This window comes from Pelodiscus sinensis, chromosome 5 (genome assembly GCF_052426305.1).
Source record: "Pelodiscus sinensis isolate ZL-2025 chromosome 5, ASM5242630v1, whole genome shotgun sequence".
NCBI lineage: Eukaryota > Metazoa > Chordata > Testudines > Trionychidae > Pelodiscus > Pelodiscus sinensis.
In genome coordinates, this window is record NC_143056.1 from 131,141,600 (window position 1) to 131,166,010 (window position 24,411).

Here is a 24,411-nt window from a genome sequence, read left to right on the forward strand (position 1 = left end):
GACAGCCACTGCACCCCACTCTGCTCACTCCGCTCCCTGAATGGATAAGGCCTGTTGGGCTTGGTGTTGCACAGAGAAACACTCCGGGGCCCCGTCCTGGAGCTCATGAACTACAGTGACAGAGGGCAGGGCGATTCGCCCCGTTTTACAGGTGGAGCCCAGAAAGATTGTGCAGGCAGCGGAGCCAGGAGTTCTGGGGCAGAGCCTGAACCCCAGGATCAGTCTACGGCCCCCTTCACGTCAGTGCGTCGAGGCACCAGCTGCCCACTCCCCCCTGGAGACGCCCAGCCCTGGGCCTGAATATTTCAGCAGCAGCAGGTTCCGACCCTGCCCTGGATTAGAAGAACCCAGCTCCCTGCGCCGCCCACAGGTAGAAGGAACCACAAAGAGGAATCCATCCAGAAGCACCAACTTGGGGTTTAATTAAAGAGGGGCAGGGGAGAAAACGGCAGTGTCCAGTGCGGGGGTGGGGGCCTCCAATTTCCCTCCCCCGCCGCCGTAAACCCCCTTTCTGATCAGGTCCAGTGGGGACAGGGAGGGGAGCGTCACGACGTCGATACAGGAATAGAAAAAGCGCGGTACATTAAAAATGGGGGAGGGAAGGAGGGTCGTTTAAAATCACCACCTCAAACCTGGTATAAATGTACAAAACCCAGCTCACCCAAGGGAGCGGGGAGATATTTACACTAGGCTGGGGGTCCCAGCTCTGCTCTTGCCCCCCCTCCACTCACAGGGGGCAAAGCAAAGCCCCCCCCCAATCCCCACTTACAGGGAGATTGGGGGAGCACTCCTCCGAAGCCCAGTCTCCTGCCCTGAAACCCCACTAGCCTGGGGAGATTGCCCTCTAACCCAGACCCCTAGCCCCCACCTCCCCGGTGACCCCAACAAGAACTAAGCGAAACCCCAGCCGTTCAGTAAGAACAGGGTCTTTCCCCGCAAGCCACGCCCGGGACAGCGTAGGGGCCCCCACTGCCAGCTCTCCTTTACCAGGGTACAGCCAGGCCAGGGGAAGGTGGGGAGGTGCGGCCGCACCTTGAAACCCGCCATCCTGCCCCCATCCTCTCTGAGGGGGTGTCTGTGTGTAACGATCGGTGTGGGGGGGGGGGGAGGTTTCCTCAGTGCTCTCACCCCTGATCGTGGCCAGTCCAAGGGAGGGGGAGGGGACATGACACTTGAAGCCACGGTGGGGAGCGTGGACACCAATGTTGCTGCCTAGTGGGAAGGATCCTGGCGGGCCAGTTGTGGGGGAGGACACGTGGGGGGGATCCTAGCCAGCCGGTTTGAGAGACGCTGCTCCTGGTGCTGGGGTGGGCAGGGAAGTATACTGCCCCTAGCTGCAGGGAGGGGAGAACCTAGCCAGCCCAGCATGGGGAAGGGAATGCCCTCGCTGATGCCAGGTTAGGAGCAATCCTGGCTGCCTCCGATGCCAGGGTGAGGGGCACACGGGCATCATTATCTGGAGTCCCGGTCCTTGTAGGCGGTGGTGAGCTCACGGAGGTCCGGGGCACGGCGAGGGGAGCTGGGCCGGGTGCCGGGCACGGCAGGGATGAGGGGGGGAGGTGCACCAAGCAACCCCTCTGGGGGCGGGCCCTTGGCCAGCAGTGTGGCATGGCGCGGGTAGGCCAACAGACCGGGGGGAGGTGGCGCTAGCCCATAGAGCCGGGCACGCTCGTAGTCCTCAGGCAGCTCGCGCTCCAAGTAGCGGGACAGGGCGTAGGGCTCCCGCCAGGCCTCCAGAGCGGCATAGGGGGTGCCAGGGCCTGGCCCAGCCACCAGGTACGGGGAGCCCTGAGGCCGCTCAAAGACAGCCAGCGCCCCCAGCGGGTGGGAGACATGCAGAGCCCCAGGGAAGGGCCCGCCCGCCCGCAGCGCCCCCTCCAGGACACCCAGCTCCGGCTCCTCCTTCACCTTCACCTCCTTCTTGAGGGTAGGGTCAGGGTAGGGTGAGCGTGAGGCACGGCCCCCCACCGGGCTGCCATAACGCTGCTCCCGGCTTGGCTCGCTGTGTGCTCGCAGGGGGACGTCCTCCAGCCCCAGGGAGGCAGGGTGCTTAGAGGGGAGGGGCACCGGCGAGGCACGAGGGGGGGCCCTGGAGAAGAGGGTGTCCCTGGAACAGAGGTGGGGGTTAGTGCCACAAACTGGGCTGAGCCCCACACAATCCTCAGCCTGTCTCCCTCCTTTTCGTCATGCATTGGGTCCCCCTAATCCCCAACCAGCCCAACCCCATCTTCCCCAGCCCCCCCATTAGGCCCCAATCCTCAACTAGGCCCTGCCCCCCTTTCCTCCACCCCAACCTTGACTTCATTGCCTGGATCCTCCCAAAACCTCCCCAGCAACCCTCATCCCCTGCCCTCTTGCATCGGTCTCCCTCCGCCCTGCCAGCCTGGTCCACCCCCAGCTCGTACCTGTCCTTCTCATCCTTTATAGCAGGCACCTCCCGTTTGTCAGGCTCCTTGTCATGCTGGGCCGGCCCGCGCTCAGCTGCATCACCCGCACCCCCTTTGGGCCAGGCGGGGGCAGTGGGGAAGGAGGGGGGCGTGCGGTGCAGCCGGTTCCAGGGGTCATGGGGGCTGCCATAGGCCTGGGCCCCAGGGCTCTCCTTCTGCCCAAACATGGAGCTGGAGTCTGGGACAGGAACACAGAGACCCGAGTGAGACCAGGAAGGGCCCAGAGCACCGTACCTGGGCCCCGCCACTCAAGGGAGGCGGCGCTCCCAGGGCTCACCATACGTAGCCCCGCCCCTGCTAAGAGAGGCCCCGCCCCCACATGGAGGGGCTGCCTTATTCCATCAGGATTAAGCTTACAGAGGTTGCTAGGAACCATGGGGCCTGCATGCCCCTCCCGCACAGGCCCTGCTCCAGGGTGAACCCTGTGCAACTTGTGCCTTATGGACTGCACTCCCGCCTTGCCCGCCCCACCTCACCGGGGCCCCACCCCCTCTCTCACGGGGGGGGCTCTCTCCCCAGAGCTCACCCCACATCCACCACTTTCCCACACTGACTCCGCCACCAACCTCTCACTGCACCTGCCCTTCTCCCTCCCAGGGGGGGCTGTGACCCCTAGGATTCGCCCCACGCAGGGCCTAGACCAGCCACTCCCCTTCCCAGCAATGGAGCCCACCCTAATGCCCATGGCCCTGCCCGATCTACTCACTGAAGGCAGGGTTCCCCAGGCCTCCAAAGGCCCCGTTGGAGAGCGCCCCCAGGGCAGCGAAGCTGGCGGGGCGGCTGAAGGGATCTGTAAAGCAAGGAGGAGGAGAGGGAGGGATAAACGGGCACCGAGCTGCCCCCCGGGGTCCTGGTGCCCCTCCCCCAGTGCGCCCGGCACAGTCCACGTATCGCCCCTGACTCCATGCCTCGCTGTGGTGCCTGGTAAGCCACTCCCAGCTCTTACCAATGTGTGCGCTGGGGCCCAGGAAAGAGCTGTGTGGCGTGCTCGGGGGCCCAAAGGAGGCACCAGAGCCTGAATGGACAGCACCTGTGAAGGACAGAAAGAGCATTAGATAGTTTGGGGGGCAGAGGGATCCAGCCCCCACAGCTCTTAGCTGACCCAGCTCCCTCCAGCCTCTCAGCCAGCCCATTACCCCCTCTCTCAGAAAGCTTCCAACCCCCCGGGCCCTCTTATGCCCAGTTCTCCCAAGCCCCAGAGCTGGGACGGGGCAGGATCTCGGGCCGGGAAGGCGCTGACCTGCGGGGGTGAAGAGCGTGGCGGGGCGCGTGAGCTCCTGGCCGTGAGCGAGGCTCCCAAAGGTCCCTGTGCCAGGAAGGCAGGTGATCAGGTCGTTCCGGAAATCCAGCTTGTGGGGATCTCCCTGCATCAGCTGGGGGGAGGAAAGAAAGGAGGTCAGCAACGGGGGATCCTCACTGCATGCCACAGGGCCATCTCACCGACCCCCACCCACACAGGGTCGCCCCCAAAGGTTGCTCCCCAGGGTTCCACACAGCATCAGCCCGCAGCCCCTGGTGCCAGGGAACGGGCCCGCCTCACGTTCTGGGAACCCTGGGCCGGAGCAGGCAGTCTGGGAGCACCGGCCGTGCTGGGGAAAGTTCACGGCAGAAAGGTGAGGGAGCACCAAGTCGTAAAGCTCGACAGATCTTGATTTCACTGCTGGCACCCTCTGTGGAGTGGCAGGAGGGACTCGCAGCCAGTGTGCCCTGTGAGCGGAACACTTGGGCGCCGCCCAGCAGAGGTTCAGGTGCCACGCGGCTGATTAGCAGAGCACCCACAGCGGACACGTGTTTCCCAGCGAGCCGAGCCAGGGATCACTCAAAAGCCCTTTCTCCCATCAACGCACTAGGCCAAAGGCGACACACCTGGAGCAACAGCGAAGCTATGGGTTCGAGAAACACGCTGAATGCACCCAGGGGTTCGTAACTGTACTTTAACCCGGGGATGGGAAAGGGGCAGCTCTCCCGAAGTGAAAGCGGGGCCCTCGCCGGATAACTGTGGTGTCAGCTAATGCTCAGAGCATTCAGGTCTCCAGGGTTACATTCAAGGGAAGCCTCCAGCGGATTTGGTGTCACTGGCAAGAAAGCCGCGGCTCTCTGGTGCGGGCCAGCCTCGTTACCGCCTGTGAGGATATTGCCCAAGGAGCCGCGACAGGCGCTGGTGAAGCGCTCAGCCGCCAGCCACACTCTGCAAGCCTGGGGCAAGCGTGGAGCAGCACCAACAGGGGCTGTGCTTTGTGGCGGACATCGGCTCAGGGTGCTGCATGGCAGCTGGTGGGAAGGGCAGGAGGGCGACAGGCAGGTTGCATGTGAGCTACGTGCAGCTGTTGGAGGTAGAAGAGGGCAGGGGGGTGCCATGTGGGGAGGGGGTATAGAAGGGGAGTGCAACGGTTAGGAAGGAAGAGGCACAGGAAGCTTCTGTGGCCCTCCTGAGGCGATACATGGGGGGCTACCTGGACCCCTCCCATGTCCTCAGGATGCCTCTGGCCAGGATGCCCAGCAGCTGCACTCCCCTGCAGTGTGGGGAGGGAGGAAGTAGCAGGGCAGCTGACTGAGCTCCCCCCAAACGGGGCTGCTTCCCCTTCCCTGCCAGTGCTGCTGCCTGCTTTGTAGACTGACTGCTGAGGGAAGTCAAGAGGTGGAGGCAGAAGATACATGGGGGGCAGCCCCATGCCCCACAAACCTCTGACATGCACCCTCCACTAGCCACCGTCATGCGCTGCCTGCCTGTCCCCTCTTCTACGAAGGCTCGGGGGCCTTTGATCAAGTAACCCCAGACCAGGGTGTGTCCAATCCTGTCTGAAAAATCTCCAGAGATGTGCTGAGGAATCCTCCACCTCCCCTGGAAGCCTGGCCCAGAGCTTCCCTACCCTTAGAGCTACAGCTCCCTGGCTGCAAGCTAAGCCTGTTGCTTCTTGTCCTACCTCTAGTGGACACAGAGAACAACCGATAATTGTCCTTTTCAGAACAGCCCTGTTCACATTTGAAGATTGTCAGCCAGTCCCTTCTCAGTTGTCTTTTTCCTCAAGACTGAACATGCCCCAGGTTGTTTTGTTTTTTTAAACCTTTCCTCATAGGTCAGCTTTGTCAAACTTCTTAATCATTTTGGTTGTGCTCCTCTGGGCTCTCTCCAACCCGTACACATCTTTTCTAAAGCATGGTGCTCAGAACTGGACACAGTACTCCAGAGGCCTCACTAGTGCTCAGCAGAGCAGTCCAATGACCTCCCTTGTCATGCATAGGACACTGCTGTTAACACACCCTAGAACATGGGTTCCCAAACTAGGGGGCTTGAAGACCTTCCAGGGGGGGCATGAAGCGACCCAGCCACACACACCCCGTCAATTCCATCCCAAGTTTCGCTGGGTTTTTTTGGGAGGGGGGGGCGTGAAGGTTTCTCAAAAATCAAAAAGGGGGCGTGATGCCGAAAAGTTTGGGAACCACTGCCCTAGAATGATATGAGCCTTTTTCACAGCTGCATCACATTCTCGATTCATTCGTTTTGTGACCTCCTCTAACTCCCAGATCCTTTCCAGCAGGGCAACCATGCAGTTATTCCCCATGGGGTAGTTGTGCCTTTGATTTTTCTTCCCCAGAGGGGTACTCTGTACTCATCTTTATTACATTCCATCTCGTGGAATTCAGATACATCCTCCAGCAACGTGTTTTTAATTCTAATCCTTTTCCTCCAAAGTGCCTGCAACCTCTCCCAGCACCGTGCCATCTGCACATTTCATAAACACTCTCTCAACTCCATTATCCAATCATTTGTGAAAATACTGACTAGTACCATGGATGTCTCCTGTAAACACCACTAAACACGCCCTCCCAGTTTGACAGCAAACCACTGATAACTGCTCCTTGACTACAATCTTTCCACCGTTGTGCATCCCTTTTACAGTAATTTCATGTAGAACACATTACCCTGTTTGCTTATATTTGGTGGACAGTATTATAAGCCTGACTAAGATCTGTATCACATCCTGAAGGAAACTGATTTGGCATTATTTGTTCCTGAAACCCATGCTGGCTAGTCCTAATAACTATTATCCTCCAGGTACTTACAAACGGATTGTTTAATTAGTCGCTCCAGTATCTTTCCAGGGATCGAAGTCAGGCAGATCAGTCTAGAATTCCCTCAGTCCTCTTTGTTCCCCTTTTTAAAAATAGATACAGTGCCTGTCCTGCTCCAGACTTCTGGGAGCTCACCCTCTTCCTCCAGGAGTTCTCACAGATAATTGCTAATGGGCTAAGATTGCTTCAGCTAGCTCTGTAAATGCCCTACAATGACTTTCATCAGGCCATGCTTATCTGAATACACCTGAAGTATCTAAATATTCTGTGCTTCGTTCTTTGCTGAAATAAGAGATGTGGAAAGGCCGGGAGGAATTTAGAAAAGGAATTTGGGCCGTTAAAAGGTTGCCAGCTCCTTTCTGTGCACTTGGTTCAGACGACCGCTCAGAACATGAAAACAGAGCACTGAAAATCATTGGGGGACCCGTGAGCGTTACAGCATCCAAATGCTTTCCTGGTTTTTCTCACAACCACAAGATTCTGTCGAATTGCGACCGAAACATTACACATGGTGGGGATGACTCCCCCAGAAGTTGCCATGCCCCATCTAGTTTTGTTAGGTGTTGTTAAATGCCAAGAAAGGGGAGCTGTAAAGCTACCTGCTGAGATAACTTGTCCTGCCAATCCATTTGCAATAAGGGTCCGGAACCATGAATAGCAGCCTCCAGCGATGACACAGCTAAAGGTGCCGGTCAAACGGATACGCTGGGCTACGACGTGTAGGAAGCCCTCAAAACCCAAACACATATCCAAGACGATGTCAATCTATAGCACCACAGAAGAGCAGTAGCCTAAAGCTATGCTCAAACACAAAGAAGTCAGTCAGAGGGAAAGTCTAACCAGGTCACTGTCCGCTCTTCTGGTTGTGTCCAGATCTCAGAGTGATGCAGACCTTTGTGACACTTTGAGAAAGAATAAGTTTGTCATGGTACCACAAGCCATCTTTGAACGTCACCGAACAACATCTATGTACCAGGCAAGACGCAAACTAGTACACATCTCACTTGAGTTTCCTAAGCCAGGACCTACTGACAACCCGAGCCATGCCTTAAGCAGCAAAGGTCTTTCGGCATAGCACTCCTAGATGGTAGAGAGGCTCCTGACAAACGCAAAACCTGTTAATACTCTGTCGAGATCTAGCTGAACATTTCATTAGGAGGTTACAGAGAAAATACAGGACCCGTGATGACCTCCCGCTCATTTCTGACACATATGTGGGGGAAATCAATTAACATTAGCAGGGAGGAGACATACCTGGATATTGCCTCTGTCAGACACAAAAATCACTGACTTCACAAACATCTCCAATTTCACAATGAAGAAGCTACTGTCTCATTCTTTCCTGATGGAGGCGTTAACAGCATTTCTTGCTGAGGTAGCACTCCAGCGTGCAAACAACTGATGGAAGAATTTCATCCTTGCAGGCCCTACTGAAGCTGCTGTCTTGCGTTGTTCAGTGGAATTCCTTCGTAGCTCCCAGAAGCTGGCTAAGACTAAAATTATTTTGCAAACCACTAAAGCCACAGAAGGAGCAGTGCTACCGAATTCCTATTTTTGCACAAGACGCATGATGTTCTAGATCCCACTCTCCAGAGGCAGGCACACAAAAAGAATCCAGAACATCTTGCGTCTTAGGCAAAACTGCAGAGTTTAGTAGCAGCTCTCCCTGTGGCTTTGGGGACATGCAAGATCACTTCAGTTTTAGCCAGCTCCTGGGAACTATGAAGATGTGTTCTTATCGCTTGGACCGTTATGTGCCATCCACAACCAGGATTCCATGGCTTTTCGAGACGCGACACTACTAGAAGACCAAATTATTTTATTATCAGGCATTTGATTCACCTCTCTTCTTGTTTTAAAGGTGTTCAAAACATCTGACACTCACCGATGTTTGTAAACTACGGGTTGGAGAAAGGCAGACAGGTGCAGAGGACCACACAGTTCAGATATAGCCTATGCAGAGGGATAGTAACTGCGATTCTTTATATTGTAGTAAAGAGGAGAGCATAGAAATTGGTCAAGTACAGGCAGGAATTCGAAAAACAGTTAAATGAAAAAGTTCCATTTGATACACATCTCATGAAGGCAGACAATTAAAAAGGTGACAGATTTTTATAAGTGCTTGTATGCAAATGCTAGAAGTCTAAATACTAAGATGGGCAAACTTCAGTGCCTGGTATTAAATGAGGATATTGATGTCATAGGCATCAGAGAAACTTGGCAGAACAAGGTAACTGCAGTGTACAAAATATATTGGAAAGACAGACTAGCTCGTGCTAGTGGGGGAACGGCACTGTAGGTGGAAGAAAGCACAAAGCCAAATATGGTAAACATCTAAAATAAAATAAACTGTACTAAGGAATCTCTATGGACAGAAATTCCATGCTTGAAGAGTGACAGCATATACCACCAACCACCCAACCAAAATGGGAATTGTAAAAGTTCAGGAGATTAGAAAGGCTATAAAACCAGAAAACTCAATACAGGGGATTTTAGTTATCCCCATATTGACTGAGTACATGTCAGGATGGAATGCAGAAGTAATACTTTTCAACACCATTAATGATGGCTTCTTGGAGCAGCTTAGTCCTGGAACCCATAAGGGGAAAGATGGTTCTTGACTTAATCTCAAGAGCACCAAAGGAGCCAGTGCAAGAAGTGAATATAACTGAATCACACAGCAATAGTGACCATAATATAATTAAATCTGACATTCTTGGAGGGGAAGAGGAATACTAAAGAAACCCACCACAGTAGCATTTAAATTAGAGAGAACTACACAAAAATGAGGAAGCTAGTTAACTTGAAATTGGAGAGAACAGTCACAAAAGTGAAATATCTGCAAGTTGCAGGGAAACTTTTTACAAGCACCATAATTGAGGCTCAAATTAAATGTATTCTGCAAATTAAAAAAATAATAAGAGGGCCCAAAAAATGCGGCCATGGCTAAAGAATGGAGTAAAAATATTAATCAGAAGCAAAAAGGCATCATTTAAAAATTGGAGGTCAAATGAAGAGAACAGAAAGGAACAAACTGGCAAATTGAGTGTGAAAATATCATCAGGCAGACAACAAAAATAATCTGAAGACACAATCTAAACAGCAAAATATTTTAAGTACATCAGAAGCAGGAAGCCTTCTAAAAGTGAGGCCAGTAGAGGATGAAGGTGCTAAAGGAGCACTAAAAGACAAAACCACTGAGGAGCTAACTTAATTCTTTACATTGAAATTCATTGCAGACCATGCAAAAGAGACCCACACACCTAAGTCTTTCTTTTTAAGTGACAAATCTTAAGAACTGACCCATATTAAGATGTTGATAGAGGAAGTTTGGGGGGGGAAAAGAGAAAAGCTTTTACAAGCTCCCTCATCAACAATTCTTAAGCAAACTAAGCTGTTACAGGATGAGAGGGAAGGTCTCGTTAAAAGCCAGGGAACAAAGGGTAAGAATAATCCGTTTTCAGAATGGAGAGAAAAGTAAATAGCATGTTCTCACAGATCTGCACTGGGGCAAATGCCTTTCAACATACTAATAAATGATCTAGAAAAAGGGATAAACAGAGAACCACCCCTCTGATACAGAGGCAGCAGTGCAGAGTGGCAGGGGGCTCTTCAGGAGTGAAGCCGGAGTGCACTGGCTGCCAGCCCTGCTCCCGAGGACTAGAGAATAGTCAAGTAACCAATAAGAATTCATGAGGTTCCTCGACTATTCAGTTAATCAATATTTAACATCCCTAGCTCCAAGATGATCAAGGGCATCCAAATATACCTGCCCCAATCTGGCCTGGATGGATCTTGGAGGAAGAACTGATCACACCAGTTGTGTGCAAAATATCACGTATTCCCAACTCCATCCTTAGCTCATCAAATGCTCACGTGCAAAGCCCAAATAATCACCCGCCTGCAAATGTCTGGCCAGCAGCCGGCCTTGTACAGAGATGTGCAAGAGCCACATGGACAACCATTAGTGTAACAACGTGTCGGGATGGAGAGGCCACCAATGCGGAGTCTGATGAAACATGTTTTCAGTCCTGTGTGTCAAGGCTAACGTCCCTACGATTACCAAAGAACGTCTTTTTTTATGTAACCAACGTATCCCCGTGTTAAATTAGAAATAAAAAAATCCTGTTCCCAACTTGTAATCTCATTGAAAAAAGGACGCCAGGTTAGCGTCACAGGAACCGTGTAACTGTTCTAGGTTTGTCATATCTGGGGCTGTTGCGTTTGCGGGAGAAAGGCCTTTTGAATGATACCCAACCGGGTTCCTTTCTGATGACACCGTATTATCAAAACTCCCACCAATGGGAGGACTGAAAGCCAGGGGAAGAAGGGGGCAGCAAGTCCCCCATGCCACGCTGCAGAGGGTGACACCACCGAATGTAGAATTCTGGAGAGATTTAAGACTCAGCTGACACCTCCCTTGTCTTTTTATGGCTAAGGTGCCCACACATTGTGCTTCCAGACTGAGTGCAGGATCCCCGCCCAGGTACTGCAGGGGGCGCTACTGGTCAGGATCTGATGTCCCCTGCAGTGCCACTGGGACCTAGAAAGGGCACCACACGACTCTACCTTCATCTTCTCCTGGTGCCGCAGGATCATGTGGGCCACGCGGACGTGCATGGAGCACCATTTGCCAGGCTTCTACAAGGAAAAGGGGAAAGCATCAGCCCCTGGGACACCCCAGGGCAGTGCCCGCCGTGCGCTATCCCCCGCTTGTGACCCATGCTCCACTGCGCCCCCTGCTGGGCACACACTGGCCTATCCCCCCCCATCCCCCCGCCCCATTTCTCACAGCCTCCCTGCTGCAACAGGACTGGCACACGTGGTTACTTACCCTCAGGGAAGGTCTGAAAGGGTCCGTGAGCTACAAAAAACAGAGAGCAGGTGGTTAGAGGGGGATCTGTGCCCACGTACCAGCAGCACCAGCAGCCTATTGCCCTGCTCACCTGACCCCCTTTCTGGGATAAAGTGGGGGCGACAGCTCCCAGCCGCGACGGCAGCTCTGGGTTAGTGCTCTGGGGAGAGAACAAGGGGTCAGGAGACTGCACACAAAGAAGTCCCCCTGCCATAGCCAGAGTCAAAGCCAGGAAAGTCCTCTCCCCCATCCCTCCCTAGACCCTAGGCTCCCAGACCCTCAGGTCTGACCCACAAGATCTCACTTTCCTCCCAGAGCAGGGAATAGAACCCACAAGTCCTGGATCCCAGCAACCCGCCCCAGCTCTAGCACTCGTTTCCCTCCCAATCTGGGTCTACCTCCCCACTCACCTTAGGCTGAAAAGCCCCCTGCAGCGAGCCAAAGGAAACAGCAGGGGGCAGGACAGGTGGGATGCCCGACACGGTGGGAGGAAATGTGGCGTAGAACTAGGGGAGAGAAGGCACAGAGAGAGGTGCCGTCACTGCAGGGGGTCTCTTGGTCCCTGGGGAATAAGCAGCACCCTAGGACCTTGGTCCCCCAGCCCTGCGACATGTCCCCCTCCTCCTACTTATATCCCAGCCCCCAGACACCCTATGGCCCTGTCCCCCGTAGCTACCCCAGCACCCAGACACGGTCCCCTCCCCAGGCTATATCCCAGCCACTGAGACGCTGCCCATCCCCCTACCATCTGAAATACTAGCTCCTAGGATCGCCTAGCACCCAGGTGCTGCCTTGTTCCCCACAACTACATCCCTGCCCTGGGAAGAAATGGTTCCTCCCCGGGGCAGTGACTGTGGTTCTCCGAGACACGTCCCTATGGATGCTGCACTGTAGACCGTGTCCAACACGCCCTGTGCCTTTCATTGGAGATGTCTCACAGCCGTGCCCATTCAGCCCGCACACGCCCACTAGCCTCCTGCCCCGGGCCGTGTTACAGAGCGTGTGTGAGCCAACGCCCCTCAGCCAGGAAGCCCTGTGGCAGAGAACTTGGAAGCAGAAGGGAGGAAGGGCAGGGAGGGGTGCACCCCAAGGGGGACACGTCTCGAAGGGCCAGTTACTGCACAGGGCAAGTAAGCGTCTCAACATCTTTGAGGGGCGTCCCTAGCAGCGCTCGCTCCAGTGACTACCAAGCAGTTCCCTCTAAAGCCCGTGCTTTGCAGTAGAGCCCGGTGGGGAAGAAAGTGCAGCCGAGCCAAACACAGCATCAGAGGCGGAGCTGTGAGTTACTGTCTAGCATTCAGTGAACAGCAGCCCAAGTAGAGGCCTTAGATCTTTCAACAACAGGCATGATTTTGAGACACACAGAGGTGGAAATGAACCGCAGAGTGAGTTCACATGTGCAGAGGTGCCTGAATCTAACAAGATTTGTAGCAAGAATTAATGCAGACGGCTATCCCCTTGGTAAGTCTTTGGTTAGAGACTGCAGGCCTTTTTGAGCTACCTGGAGTCAGACTAGTAGTCTGGGGAGCAGGAGTGGGGAGGTGTCTTTCTGGAGGGTTTACTCTTATCCAGATATGAGGCCAGGATTCTCCCAATGCCAAGAGTGTACAACGATGCTTCTTGTTTATCTGGGTGAGGCTCAGGGCAGAAGTCTGGGAAGTGAATTGGTTGCCTAATATGGAACGCAGAGGAAAATGTAAATTTGGGGTGAGGTTGTAATGTGACCCTGCCCTTAAAAAATTCTGTGAAAGGGGGCTAGGCCACGAAGTGCCTTATTTCCTCAACTAGTCGTGCCAATCTGACTGCTACCTGGAATGTTGTTTTCAATGACAGAGGGAGCAGGTAGCTCAGGTTAAACTGTGATCTCCAAAGGCACTCAAGGACCAGATGGAGGTTCCCAGCTGGATTCTGGACTGATATATTTTGTTTTCGGAACCACGTAGGGAACCTCACTACTGTTGCGTGGGCGACCTCACTACCGGAGAATGGAAAGCCATGACAGCTGCCAGGTGGACCCTAACGGAGCACAGCGACTGCCCTGACGTTTTTAACGTTAGGATATAGTCCAGTGTATCTGGCAGTGATGAGGTTGCCAATGGAATGTGTCTGAGGTCACCCCAACAGACAAACCTTGAGTGTGGTTTTTGATTTGTAACAGTACTTTCTGACCCACTCTGAGCAGTGGGTCTTGAATCCTGTGAACCAGGGAACAGCTGTGCGTTAAGAGGAAGCACTCCAAGACTGGCATGAAGAATCTCCCAAGCAGGCAGCATGGAGAGTGACTGGTAAAACAGCCAGCCACCTGTATCAGGAAAACTACCTACATTTACCTGGGCCAGATCAAAACTTTTAGGGTGCCTCTGGCTTTGTCCTTTATTTTGATGAGGACTTTGACTATCAGAGAAGCCAGGGGGAATATATGCAGCAGATCTGATGACCAATGATGGCAGAAGGCATCCCACAAGAATCGGTGACCCAGTCCATCTCTGGAACAAAACTAGGCACATTTCCTGGTTATCACTATGGTGGATTGGAACTTGCTATCTGCCAGTCAAGCATCCTTCTGCAGTTTTGGGGCCTATCCTAGAGGTGCCCTGTTCCCAGAACAGGTACTATAATATGCTGGAATCTATTTCTCATGCATGGTCTTGGAAGACATCCCTGCCAAGAGTACCCACACACACATGCTGAGCCTCTGGAAGACAGGCTACTGTGACGACTGTCCGACTGCATACGCACCAATTTTTGAAGCTGCCGAGTTGTGTGCAGAGGAAGGGGGAGCGTGCTTCTCCATGCCAACGGATACAGAACATGGATGATAGGGTGTCCCCCTGGCCTTTATGTGCTGGCTCCAGATCAGCAGTAGAAACTGAAGAATGGCTTATCTGGAGGTTGATGTGTAGCATGGTCTCTTCTGATGCCCACTTACCTTGGGCCATGTGAGCAGCCAGATGTGTCGCAATCTAGCACAGAGGCACCATGTACAAATGTAGGTCCTTATGACTTTTCATAGAGTGTGCATTTAGCACGGTGCTGCCTCCCACATTAGTTAACCATGTTGATCACCAACGAAAGACGAGAAAATAAACTCTGACTTTTGCTGCAGCATAACATTCCCTGTCCCCCCTCTCACACCCATAGAGGTGCAATTGTGCCGGGTGATCTCTGTGGGGTCCAGAAGAGCCTGGTTGACTGGCCAGGCTATGTGGGCAAATAAGGGTGAATGAAGGACAGCAGGCAGCTTATGATGAGGTGATCATGCGAGGAGTCAGCAATTCTCTTGACCAGATCCCGAACTGCTCAAAGTTATTGGCCAAGGATGGAGGAGCAGGCATGACTGCTTCATCCAGAGAGGAAGAGATGCTCGCTGGAGGAGGCTTCTTCATTGGCTTTGGCCTCCTTCTCAAACGTTTCTCCTTGAGGATCAGGTCTCCTAGAAGGGCAGGCAATGACAGTTGCCTATTTTTATGATGGATGGTGCTTGAAATCCTGGAAAATGGCTGGTGATAGGTTGCCCAAGGGTCCTTGTATGGCCAAGGAGGTGATGCATAAGACACAAGAGGGGCACCCACGGGTGGTCACACCAGCAACGTGGTGGCTGTGACCTTATGACCACTCATGGCACAGACTCATCAAGGAGGGATAGCTCAGTGGTTTGCGCATTAGCCTGCTAAACCCAGCGTTGTGAGTTCAATCCTTGAGGGGAATCTGGGGCAAATCTGTCAGGGATGGTACTCAGTCCTGCAGTGAGGGCAGCATCTGAGAGACAGTGGAAGAAGCGTATTTCCCTGGACACCAGTGTAGAGGGGTCCTCAACCTGTGTCAGAAGCCAGGTGGCATGAGCGCTCCATCGTGAGAAGCTGAAGTTAGATCTCCCTGATTTTTCTAGCTCTAGATTTCAACGCCGACAGAACTTCCCCTCCTGTGCAACGGGTGATGCCCAGAGACAGCTGATGCACTGGCAATGCCCGTCACTTACCAGGATCGCTTCCCGGCAAAGCAGACATCTGACACCGCCCGAGCTGGGCACGGCCTCCCAGTGAACAGGAACTATCGTATCTACGAACTAATATTTATTCAAGTGGGACAGGTTTTTTAAAAGTTACTTTTTCCTATCTAGGAAACTATATGTACCACTCACGAACTACTGTACTGACACTAACACGAAGTACCACCAACGGTAACAAAGCGGGACACAGCTGAGGTACTATCAGTGGGAACCACTGCCAGAGCTCTGTCTGGCAGCTGAGGGGGTTGGCCGGGCAGTGCTATACAATGTCTTGGGGCAGGAGGCAGACTAGCACACGCAGGTGAGCAGACCAGACTCTGCTCTCAGAAATCTCCAATCAGAGGAGCAGGGGGTAAAACCACACTTACAGGGTAGCACCTATAGGGACACCTCTCTAAGGACCACCCTGAAACTGAGACACGACCCTGCCCCCCCGCAATATCCCAGCCCCCAGGAACCCCCCCACCAGGACACAGCCCAGCCCCCCACAATATCCCAGCCCCCAGGAACCTCTACACCGAGACACAGCCCTGCCCCCCATAATATCCCAGCCCTCGGGAACCCCCCCACCAGGACACAGCCCTGCCCCCCATAATATCCCAGCCCTCAGGAACCCCCCCCCACCAGGACACAGCCCTGCCCCCCACAATATCCCAGCCCCCAGGAACCCCCGCACTCACGTTATGCCTCAGAAGCCCATCAATCTTGCCTGGGTATTTCTCAAACTAGGAAAGAAAAAGCAGGTTATCAGGGACCCCCAACACAGCACTGCCCATGTCCCTTCCTACACCTCCCCCACCCTGCGAGGCAGAATGTCTTCCGCCCTGAGGTCACTCACCATGGCGGGGGCGGGGGCAGGCACCATGCCTGGCGGGAAGGGGGTGAAGTGCTGGTGCGTGTGCTGGTGGGTGTGCTGGTGCTGGTGGTTGTGCTGGTGGAACTGGAAGGCCAGCGGGCGGATGGCGGCGGCCCCCATGTCGGCCCCGCCCTGCGCCGTCAGGAACCGCGAGCTCAGGCCCTGCCGGATCAGCTCTTGTTCTGAGCAGGGAGAGGAGAGAGCAGGGGCAGAGTTATCTAGGAGCGATGGGAGCCCCTTGTAGCCCATCCCCGCATAGCTCCCAGAGAGATGGGACACCCCCTGCCAGTCTCTTCCTGAGAAATGAAACCCCTCCCCCTGCCATTCCCCCAGAGATGTGATCCACCTGTTGGCCCCTCTCCCCTGGACGCATGGGAAACCATCTTCCCCCTTCCCCCCCTCCACCAGCCCCTTCCCCAGAGAGATGGGACTGACCCAAGCAGCCCCCCCTTCCAGCTCCCCAGCCTCTCCCAGAGACCCTGACACACACTCCAGCCCTCCCAACTTACCGGATAAGGCAGCAGCTGCGGCCGGGTGCCCGGCAACCTGGAGCAGAGGAGGTGGCGGGGGCAGGCCAGGAGATGGGGGGAAGAGGGGCGGGTGATGGTGGGTAGGGGGCCGCAGGCTGGAAGGGAAAGCATGGGGGGGCAGGGCCAGCGAGGGGGTAGAGGGGCGGGGGGCCAGCTGTGAGGAGGAAGAGCACGGGGGTAGCAGGGGCTTGCCATGTGCGCTGCTCCGGCTGCACCTGAAAAAAGACAGAGAGAGAGTAAGAGTCAGCCCAGGGGAGGGAACAAGAGAGACAGGGGGAGGGGGGAGAGGAGGAAAGAACCACCGAGATAGAACCAGAAAAACTAGGGGGAATACGAACGAGGGGAAAAGGCCAGAAAACATGAGCCAATGAGAGACACCAACCCAGACTGAGGGAACAAATAGCTCGGGGGGCAGCGGAGGGAGGGGGAACAAACGAGACAGAGTAAGGAAAGAATTTGGGGAAAGGGAATGAAATGGAGCAAAAGGAGAAAGTGCAAGTGGGGGGATCATGAAAACAAAGTGGGGGAAGATGGGAGGAAGGAACCGGGAAAGGAATGTGCGACCGGACAAGGGGGGGAAGCACAAATGAGAGAGAGCATGAAAAGGAGGGGAACAAGGAGACAGAATGAAGGGGGAAAGAAGACAGCAGGAACCCAGCACATCACATACTCACCCGGCCATGCTGAGGTCCAGCCCTGCTCCGTAAGTCCCCGGAGGCGTGGGGCTGGCGAAGGGTGCTCCCTTCCCATGCACAGCAGGCTGAGGCAGGCTGTGGGGTGCTGGGCCCCCCTGTGGTGCCGGCGGCTGGCCCCGGGGCTGGGGTGTGGTGCGGGCAGCAGCCAGGTTGGGTGTCCGGGAGGGCGGCGGAGCTGGAGGAGTAGGGGGCCGGGCTGGAGCCACAGGAGGGGCTGGGGCTGCCTGAGAAAGCGGGTCCTTGGGCAGGAAAGGCACTAGCAAGGGGTCCCCGTCGGCCTCATGGCTCCGCTCCTGGCTCCGCTCCAGCCCCGAGACCTTGTGGATCACAGAGAGTTTGGCTGCACAGCTCCCGTTCACTACACCAACTGGGCCTGAGGCTGGGGAGAGAGACAGCACCCAGTAAGAGACCACTCAGGAACAAGAGGCACTCTCCTCACTGCTGATGCCCCACTAGAGCATGGGCTGCATGGAGCACAGTGGTGCTCTCTCAAGAGGAGGAGCTCAGGCGGAGGTGCTCTCCCAGTAACTTATGCTGTCCTAGGCCCCGATGCAGCGCTAGGGGGTTGTGAGATTGCATCCCATTGTCATCCCTTTTACAAAACTAGAGCCATTCAGTGTAGAAAATGTCTTCTGAAATATGACTTGAAAATTCATAATCTGCTGAACATTATTGTCCTGGTAAAATGTGTGTGAGCAATGTATATGAGGTTATTAAATTCTACTGCAGCACATTGCTGTAACATAGTCCAAGTTTAAAAAGCAAGCCCAAACCAGTTCTTCAGAGGGATGGCCCTGGCCAGTTATCAGCACAAACAATGAACCATCAATGACTATTACATAGATAAGAAGCCATTCTTTGGCAAGGAGAAAGGTCTGAGCAAGAACTTTACATACTGGCAAAGCTGCATTTGGGAGTTTCCATAGAAACAGAGTACCTATCACCTCAATGTACCACCTTCAAGTAATCCTCAAAGAAGGGAAAAGGATACAAGAATGAGTAACTGACCTTCAAATTACCTCTCCCCCTCATCTCTACTCATGGTAGCTATGAAATGAGAGACGGTCCTGGCCGAAGCAATCCAGCCAGACTGCTATATGCTTATTGGTGAGAAAAACCTTTTTGCTTTTTAAGTCTCACGGGGTAGATGTATTAGTCTGTAACTTTAAAAACAATGAGTAGCCCTGTGGCACTTTAGAGACTAAAAGCTTTCGTGGGCAAAGCCCACTTCTTCAGATGAGATGATCTTCAGTGGAGAAAAAAGGGGTGGACTCTCAGAATAAGGGAGAGGGAGAAAAAATATTGCCTGTCAGTTGTAGCCCTGGGGGTAATGAGGCCAACTGTGTGGGCTGGAAGAGTCCCCCTACTTAGCTTTCGAGTCAATAGGGTGTTGAATGTAAGGAAAGCTGGTGTTATAATATGTTAACCAGTTCAAGTCTTTGTTCAGGCCAAGGGAGATGGCGTCAAATTTGCACACAAAGGTCAATTCCACACTCTGTAGCTGGCTTGTGAAATTCCTCTGTAGAAGAATGACTACTTCTAAGTTCATTAATGAATACCCAGGCAGGTTAAAAGTCTATTTCCCCCCAAATCCCACTCACCCTCCCCTCTCATCATCCCCGTCCCCACTGGTAGGCCACAGGACTGCTTTAGCTTGTTACGGTAAGTGTTAGTTTGTCTTTTACTCATTCGTGTTCTTTGTACCCAATTCTGACTTGAATGCCTCGTTACTTGTAATTACTTAAAGTCTTCCTTTCTGTAGTTAATAAACTTGTTTTGTGGCTTTACCTACACCGGCATGTTTGGACTGAAGTGATTCCATTGTGGACTTCCTGTGAGCTTGTATCATCCAGTAGGGAGCTGAGCAGCACAAGCTGCATGTTTCTAGGGGAAAGTCTGGGACTGGGGGTTTGCTGGTATGTTGCCCTGTATGTCATTCAGGAGTGGTTGGCCAGAGTGTTCATGTCATTAGCTGGGAGTGATTTGCATGCTACTAGGAGCTGTGCGGGAGCAGGACCAGGAGTGGCTGTTCTTACAGCAAAGCAGTGTGAAAGGCACCCCGAGCTAAAGAATTAAGGGGGCACAGCTGTTCCACAGTGCAAACTGTACCCCAGCTAATGTCACCGGGGGAGGAGGGGGCGCTGTGCTGAAGTGAGCATGGTGAAGGGGCTCAGCAAGGGGGCGCTCTTTCCCTTTGACACCCACCTTTGCTGGTTGAGACAGTGAACGATTGATCCAGGTCATCATTGGAGGCCTAACAGAGAGAGAAATAGACTCATGTCATCACTGGCTGTGGGGACCCTTTTGGTGCCAAATACATGCCAGGATCCCCCCACCATCCCTGAGCCCCACCAGGTTCTCCTCAGCTCCCCTTCCTAACGCGCCTACCAGTGGGGAGGGGTATGAGGAGAGGAGAGGGGAGGGTGGGTGGGGCTTGGGGGGGAATAGAAAGAGGGAGGGTTCGGGGCCTCTCACCTGCTCCCCTGGGTCGCTCTCTGTGTCGCACTGCAAGGGAGAAAGACAAAGGTGGGATGAGCGGAGGGCGAGCTGCCCGAGCCTGCCCCTAGGGGGTGCCGTGGGCCAAGCAAAGGGGGGAGAGGCGGAGCGCGAGGGAGCCACTTACTATGTATCCTGTTTCCAAGTAGGAGCGGAGGGAGGCCTGTGGAAGACAAAAGGTATGATTGGCAGCATCGCCCCTGCTGGGTAGAGTCGGGATGTCCCCACAGTGTGTGCCCAGCTCCTCCCGCAACCCAGCCCCCTGCAGTCCTCATCCAGCCCCCACACCCGCCCTGCCCACCCTTTCACCATCCCCAGCAGCCCCCTGCCAAACCCTTGCCCTCTCCAGCATCCCCTTTTCATAGCCCCTCACCTGCCACTGCATCGCCATCTCACCAAGCCGCCCACACTCCCTTGCAACCGCATCCTGTCCAGCCCCCCTCCTCACCTCTTTCCTCCTCCTCTTGCTGCGTCTCCTCAGCGCCCGCTCCCCCACATGCCGCCCACACCCCTTCTCTGAGCTCTCATCTCGGCCCTCCTCCTCCTCTGAGCCGCTCCCCTCGTCCCGCTTCCGCTTCCCCGAGTGCTTCAGCCGATGCTCCAGCCGCTCGGGGGTCCTCAATGTTGTGTCCTTCTGTGGGAAGGAGGAGACGGTGAATCAGTTCGAGGACAGATGACACCTGCCCAGCCACCCCAACAAGTCCCCTCATCCTGTACTGAGATGCAGCCACCTCTGGGCTGGAATGGGGGGGAGGGGTGTCATTTGTACAGAGATCCCTTGCCCAGCATTGAGACACAGCCCAGGAGCTGTTTATGGAGGGATCCCCTGCCTGGCGTCGAGATGCAGTCACCTCTGGGGAAGGGCATGGTGGATTATAATTGCTCTACTGGAGTTCAACCATCACTCCAGGGCTCACGCCTCAATTCCTAATCAGTCCTGACTGACAAGAGGAACAAGTTTGAATCCAAGCAGAACAGGAACACACAGCTCAGAGAGCTCCCCACCCTGCATTACTGAAACCAGGAATCCCTGCCTCACATCTCAACTGGAAGAGATCTTTGTTGCAGCCTGATACAGGTCCTCTTCCCAAAGGAAAGCAACCTTCCTGGCCACAGCACCCTGCATCTCAGGCCCCGTGTCTCTGCTATATCCCTCCCCTCCTACTATACCCCGCCCTTGGGAGCTCCTGGCACTGAGAAGTGGCCACTGTCTGGGGTGGAGTGAAGGGGGCTGCTTACACTGAGATCCCTTGCCCAGCACTGATACAGCCCAAGAGCTGTTTATATGCCTACCCTCAAGCATCAAGACACATCCCAGTCCCCCCACTACATCCTAACCACCATCCCAGAGACATGGCCCCATCTTCTCCACTATATCCCAGTCCCTAGGATCTCTCAGCATGGACCAATCTCCATGGCTATACACGGATTACTTCAGAACCCAAACACATCGAACCACCCAGTGCCAGCTGGGCTGCCTACAATTGTCTGTTTCGGGTGTGGTGTTTGTGTGTTGCACACAGCTAAACATTGCTTGGAGCGGGCTCTGCCACGTGTATCCTGTATCCCATAATGCCTGAAGCTGAAGGCAAATCTGTGTCTCACCTCCAGTGCCTCCAGACTGATGAAACTAGCAATGGCGAAGCCATCAATCAAGTCCTCTTCCTCCTCCTCCTCCTCGTGACTGCAAGAGGAGCCTGATGGCCTCGTCCTCCGGCGTAAGGGCCGGCGCCGGGGTTTGCCAGGTGCCACAGGAGCTGGTGGGGCAGGGCCTTCACTCTCTGAGTCTGAGGAGGAAGAGAGGACGCCACGGTGGGCGGGTTCCCCTGGGCGCCCCCCTCGACGTTGGGTCCGGCGGCTCTCACGGTCCCGCCGCGAGCAGCGCCGCAGTCGCCGGGCCCGGCCACCTCCCCCACTCCAGCAGGGGGCAGGAGCTGCAGTTGCTTCCATGCTGTCCCTGGCCAAGTCTTTTCCTGCGATGCCCTTCACCCTTCTCCCGCCTGCTGCATGGCAGCTATTCTCAACTGAGTCCTTCCTCTCGCCTCTGGGCGCTGACTGGTGGAGATCCAGAGGTGGGAGGTGCTCCCCAGAAAGTGGGGTGTGTCTTTGTCCTCCCCTTTAAACACTTGCTGGCAACCTCCCCTCTAAAGTGGCTTTTGACACACGCTGGTGCGTCTCCCCTTTGAAATCCGATTTAGGGCCCCCCAACACAAAACCCCGGTGGCTGTTTCTTTGGGGGTGGCTTCTCCTTCAGACCACCACAGGGGCCGCTCGGTGCGTGCTCCCCTTTAAGGCCGGCCTTTCAAGTAGGAGAGGTCGAATGCCCCTTAACATAAACTCCAAGCCCGGGGGGCAGGCCAAGGGGCGCACCTCCCCTTTAATTCAGATTAAATCACTGCCACAAGGAACTGCAACTGTCTCTTTCCAAGGGCCTCCCCTTTAAGGGCAGGCGAGGACCTGGCTGAGGCGGGGTCTCGCAGAGGCTTTCCCTTTAAATCAGGCCTCACATTCCTCCAGCCCCTTCAGCAGGCTCGATTTAAATCCCCCCCACAAAAAATTGCACTGGGGGGCAGCTCTTGGGGTTTAGCTTCCCCTTTAAGTGCGTGGGCTCGAGGCGCTCTGCCGGGAGGGTCACTCTGGTCACTGGCCAGCAGCGAAACACGTCGGGGGAGGGGAGACGGGCGACTTCCCCTTTAAGGCTCCAGCTTCGGCCAGCCGTTGGGGCTCGCTCTTTGGGCAGGTCACCTTCCCCCCGTGCGAATCCAGGTAGCGCAGCCTCTGCCTTCCCGCAGGGGTCACTGCCCCTTTAAGAAACCGGAGTGAAACCGCTTCTTGGAATCCATTTCAGGAACCACATCCCCTTTAAGAACCCAGAGTTTAAATCCCACCAGCCACTTCCGTAATCAGGCCAGCCAGCTTCCCCTTTAAGAACGCGACGTCGAACTCCTCCGACCAAAAAGCCCCCTTTCCACAATGGGGCAGGAGCGAACTCCCCTTCACCAGCCTCGGGCTCCCTTTAAATCCGTTGACAGGCGCTGGGACGGTTGTTTTCCTCCGGCAGAAATCCCCCCCCCCCCCGCTCGCCTCTCGTCGCTCTCTGCCCCTTTAAGAACGCGGCCGTAGAGGGCAGGAATCCCTTGGCGGTGACGGAGCGAGGGGGTGTCTCGCGGCCGTTGCGGGGAGCGGGGCGTCTCGCGACCCCCGCGCTGATTGGCCGCGAGGCTCGTGCCCTCCGCTGTCCTCGCGGCCCCCCCGCCTCCCGCTGATTGGCCGGTGCGGTGGGGGTGGAATGGTGCGGTCCGAGCCGGTTTCTGCTTCCCCCACGGGAGCGGGCCCGGTTGGTCCCGTCCTCCCCCTCTTCGGGCCGCACCCCGCTCGCCGCTGCCCCCCGACTCTCTGCTCTGTCTGTGCGTCGCTGCCGGATCCTCTTCCCCTCTGCGCACGGCACGCGACGCAACCCCGCCCACAGCGTGCGATCCCTCCGTCCGGTGAGGCACGCGCACAGAGACACCGCATCCCTCCGCGGGGAGAAGTAATCCCTGCAGTCTCCTCCCGAGCCGGGACTCCCCCGCCCCTTGTGATGTCATAGCACCGCCAGGAGACGCCGCGCTGCGTCACGCCACAGCCGAGTGACGTCACCGCCCCCGACCTGTCTCATGAGGTCACAGCCCAGCTGGGTGACATTACATCCTACTGTGAAGTCAGAGCCCCACCCAGCCACCTGACTCCATCCTGACGTCACCAGGCCATGTTGTGATCTCACCCCCCCCGCCCTGTGATGTCACAGCCCCACGTGCTGCTCTCCTGCCCCCATGGCACACATAGCACAGCCTGGCCTCGCAGCTGCCCCGCCACAGAGCCCCCCCGAGCGGCAGCACAGCGGACTTGGACCCTGTGCTAGCGCCTTGCCGTGTTGCAATGTGACCGCCCGCGTTCCCTGGAAGCAGAGCGCTTGGGTGGGCACCCAGGAGAGATTCAAATGCTGCCCAGCCAGGAGCATGCATTTCCACGGGTGGTGCACACCCACACGGGCGGCAGGGCACATCAAATGTATTCTGTACAGGGATGGGAAAAAGTTAGAGGGAACGTTAGTCGTTCCTCAGCATCCTGACATCAGCATCCCACCTGGTGACCATCCCTTCCCTCCCAGAAGCTATAGCTGTGGGAGGGGGGCTGACCCAGCACCAAGGAGCCAGGTATGGGCCAGTCCATTGCTGCAGCAGATGCAGATGCCCCATCCTAACAAGCCAACAAAGGCAGGGGACTTAGCTCAATACCCAATGAGCAGGTTGCTCCAAAACCAGCAGTGAGCCTCCCTCTCCTCCACTTAACACACAGGGACTGAGCATCCAATGCAGCAGCATTTCTTATCCCAACCTCCTGGGATATCACATCCCATACCCATGCCAGCACATAAGGGGCAATCATTTTGTTGGTGGAGCACCAAGA

The 24,411-nt window shown here is 55.2% G+C and overlaps 1 protein-coding gene across 2 annotated transcripts; it reads right to left on the reverse strand.

Moving 5' to 3' along the window:
- Window positions 1–397: 397 nt before the first annotated feature.
- FBRS (fibrosin) lies at window positions 398–23,424 on the reverse strand. Of its 2 annotated transcripts, XM_075928903.2 has the most exons (18): window positions 21,568–23,422; window positions 20,411–20,596; window positions 20,090–20,125; window positions 19,942–19,971; window positions 19,672–19,720; window positions 17,446–17,845; window positions 16,751–16,986; window positions 16,224–16,423; window positions 16,066–16,110; window positions 11,787–11,882; window positions 11,468–11,536; window positions 11,356–11,385; window positions 11,091–11,162; window positions 3,688–3,820; window positions 3,394–3,477; window positions 3,154–3,237; window positions 2,406–2,625; window positions 398–2,107 (listed from the first exon to the last, which is right to left on the reverse strand). In XM_075928903.2, the coding sequence occupies exons 1-18, from the start codon at window positions 21,910–21,912 to the stop codon at window positions 1,453–1,455; spliced, it is 2,970 nt and encodes a 989-aa protein (XP_075785018.2). In that variant the 5' UTR covers window positions 21,913–23,422; the 3' UTR covers window positions 398–1,452. The 2 variants fall into 2 exon arrangements, with proteins under 2 accessions (XP_075785018.2, XP_075785017.2); XM_075928902.2 differs by having other exon boundaries at window positions 3,154–3,477; window positions 21,568–23,424.
- Window positions 23,425–24,411: the final 987 nt, after the last annotated feature.

What these genes read in the sequence shown, in the direction of transcription:
- FBRS (XM_075928902.2), bottom strand. Translation starts at nt 21,912, where the DNA reads ATGGAAGCAACTGCAGCTCCTGCCCCCTGCTGGAGTGGGGGAGGTGGC. An exon ending in CTGCCCCCGCCCCCGCCATG is followed by an intron (nt 16,111 to 16,223) that starts GTGAGTGACCTC and finishes TTTCTTTCCTAG; the next exon opens with TTTGAGAAATACCCAGGCAA. An exon ending in TATCCCAGAAAGGGGGTCAG is followed by an intron (nt 11,386 to 11,467) that starts GTGAGCAGGGCA and finishes TGTTTTTTGTAG; the next exon opens with CTCACGGACCCTTTCAGACC.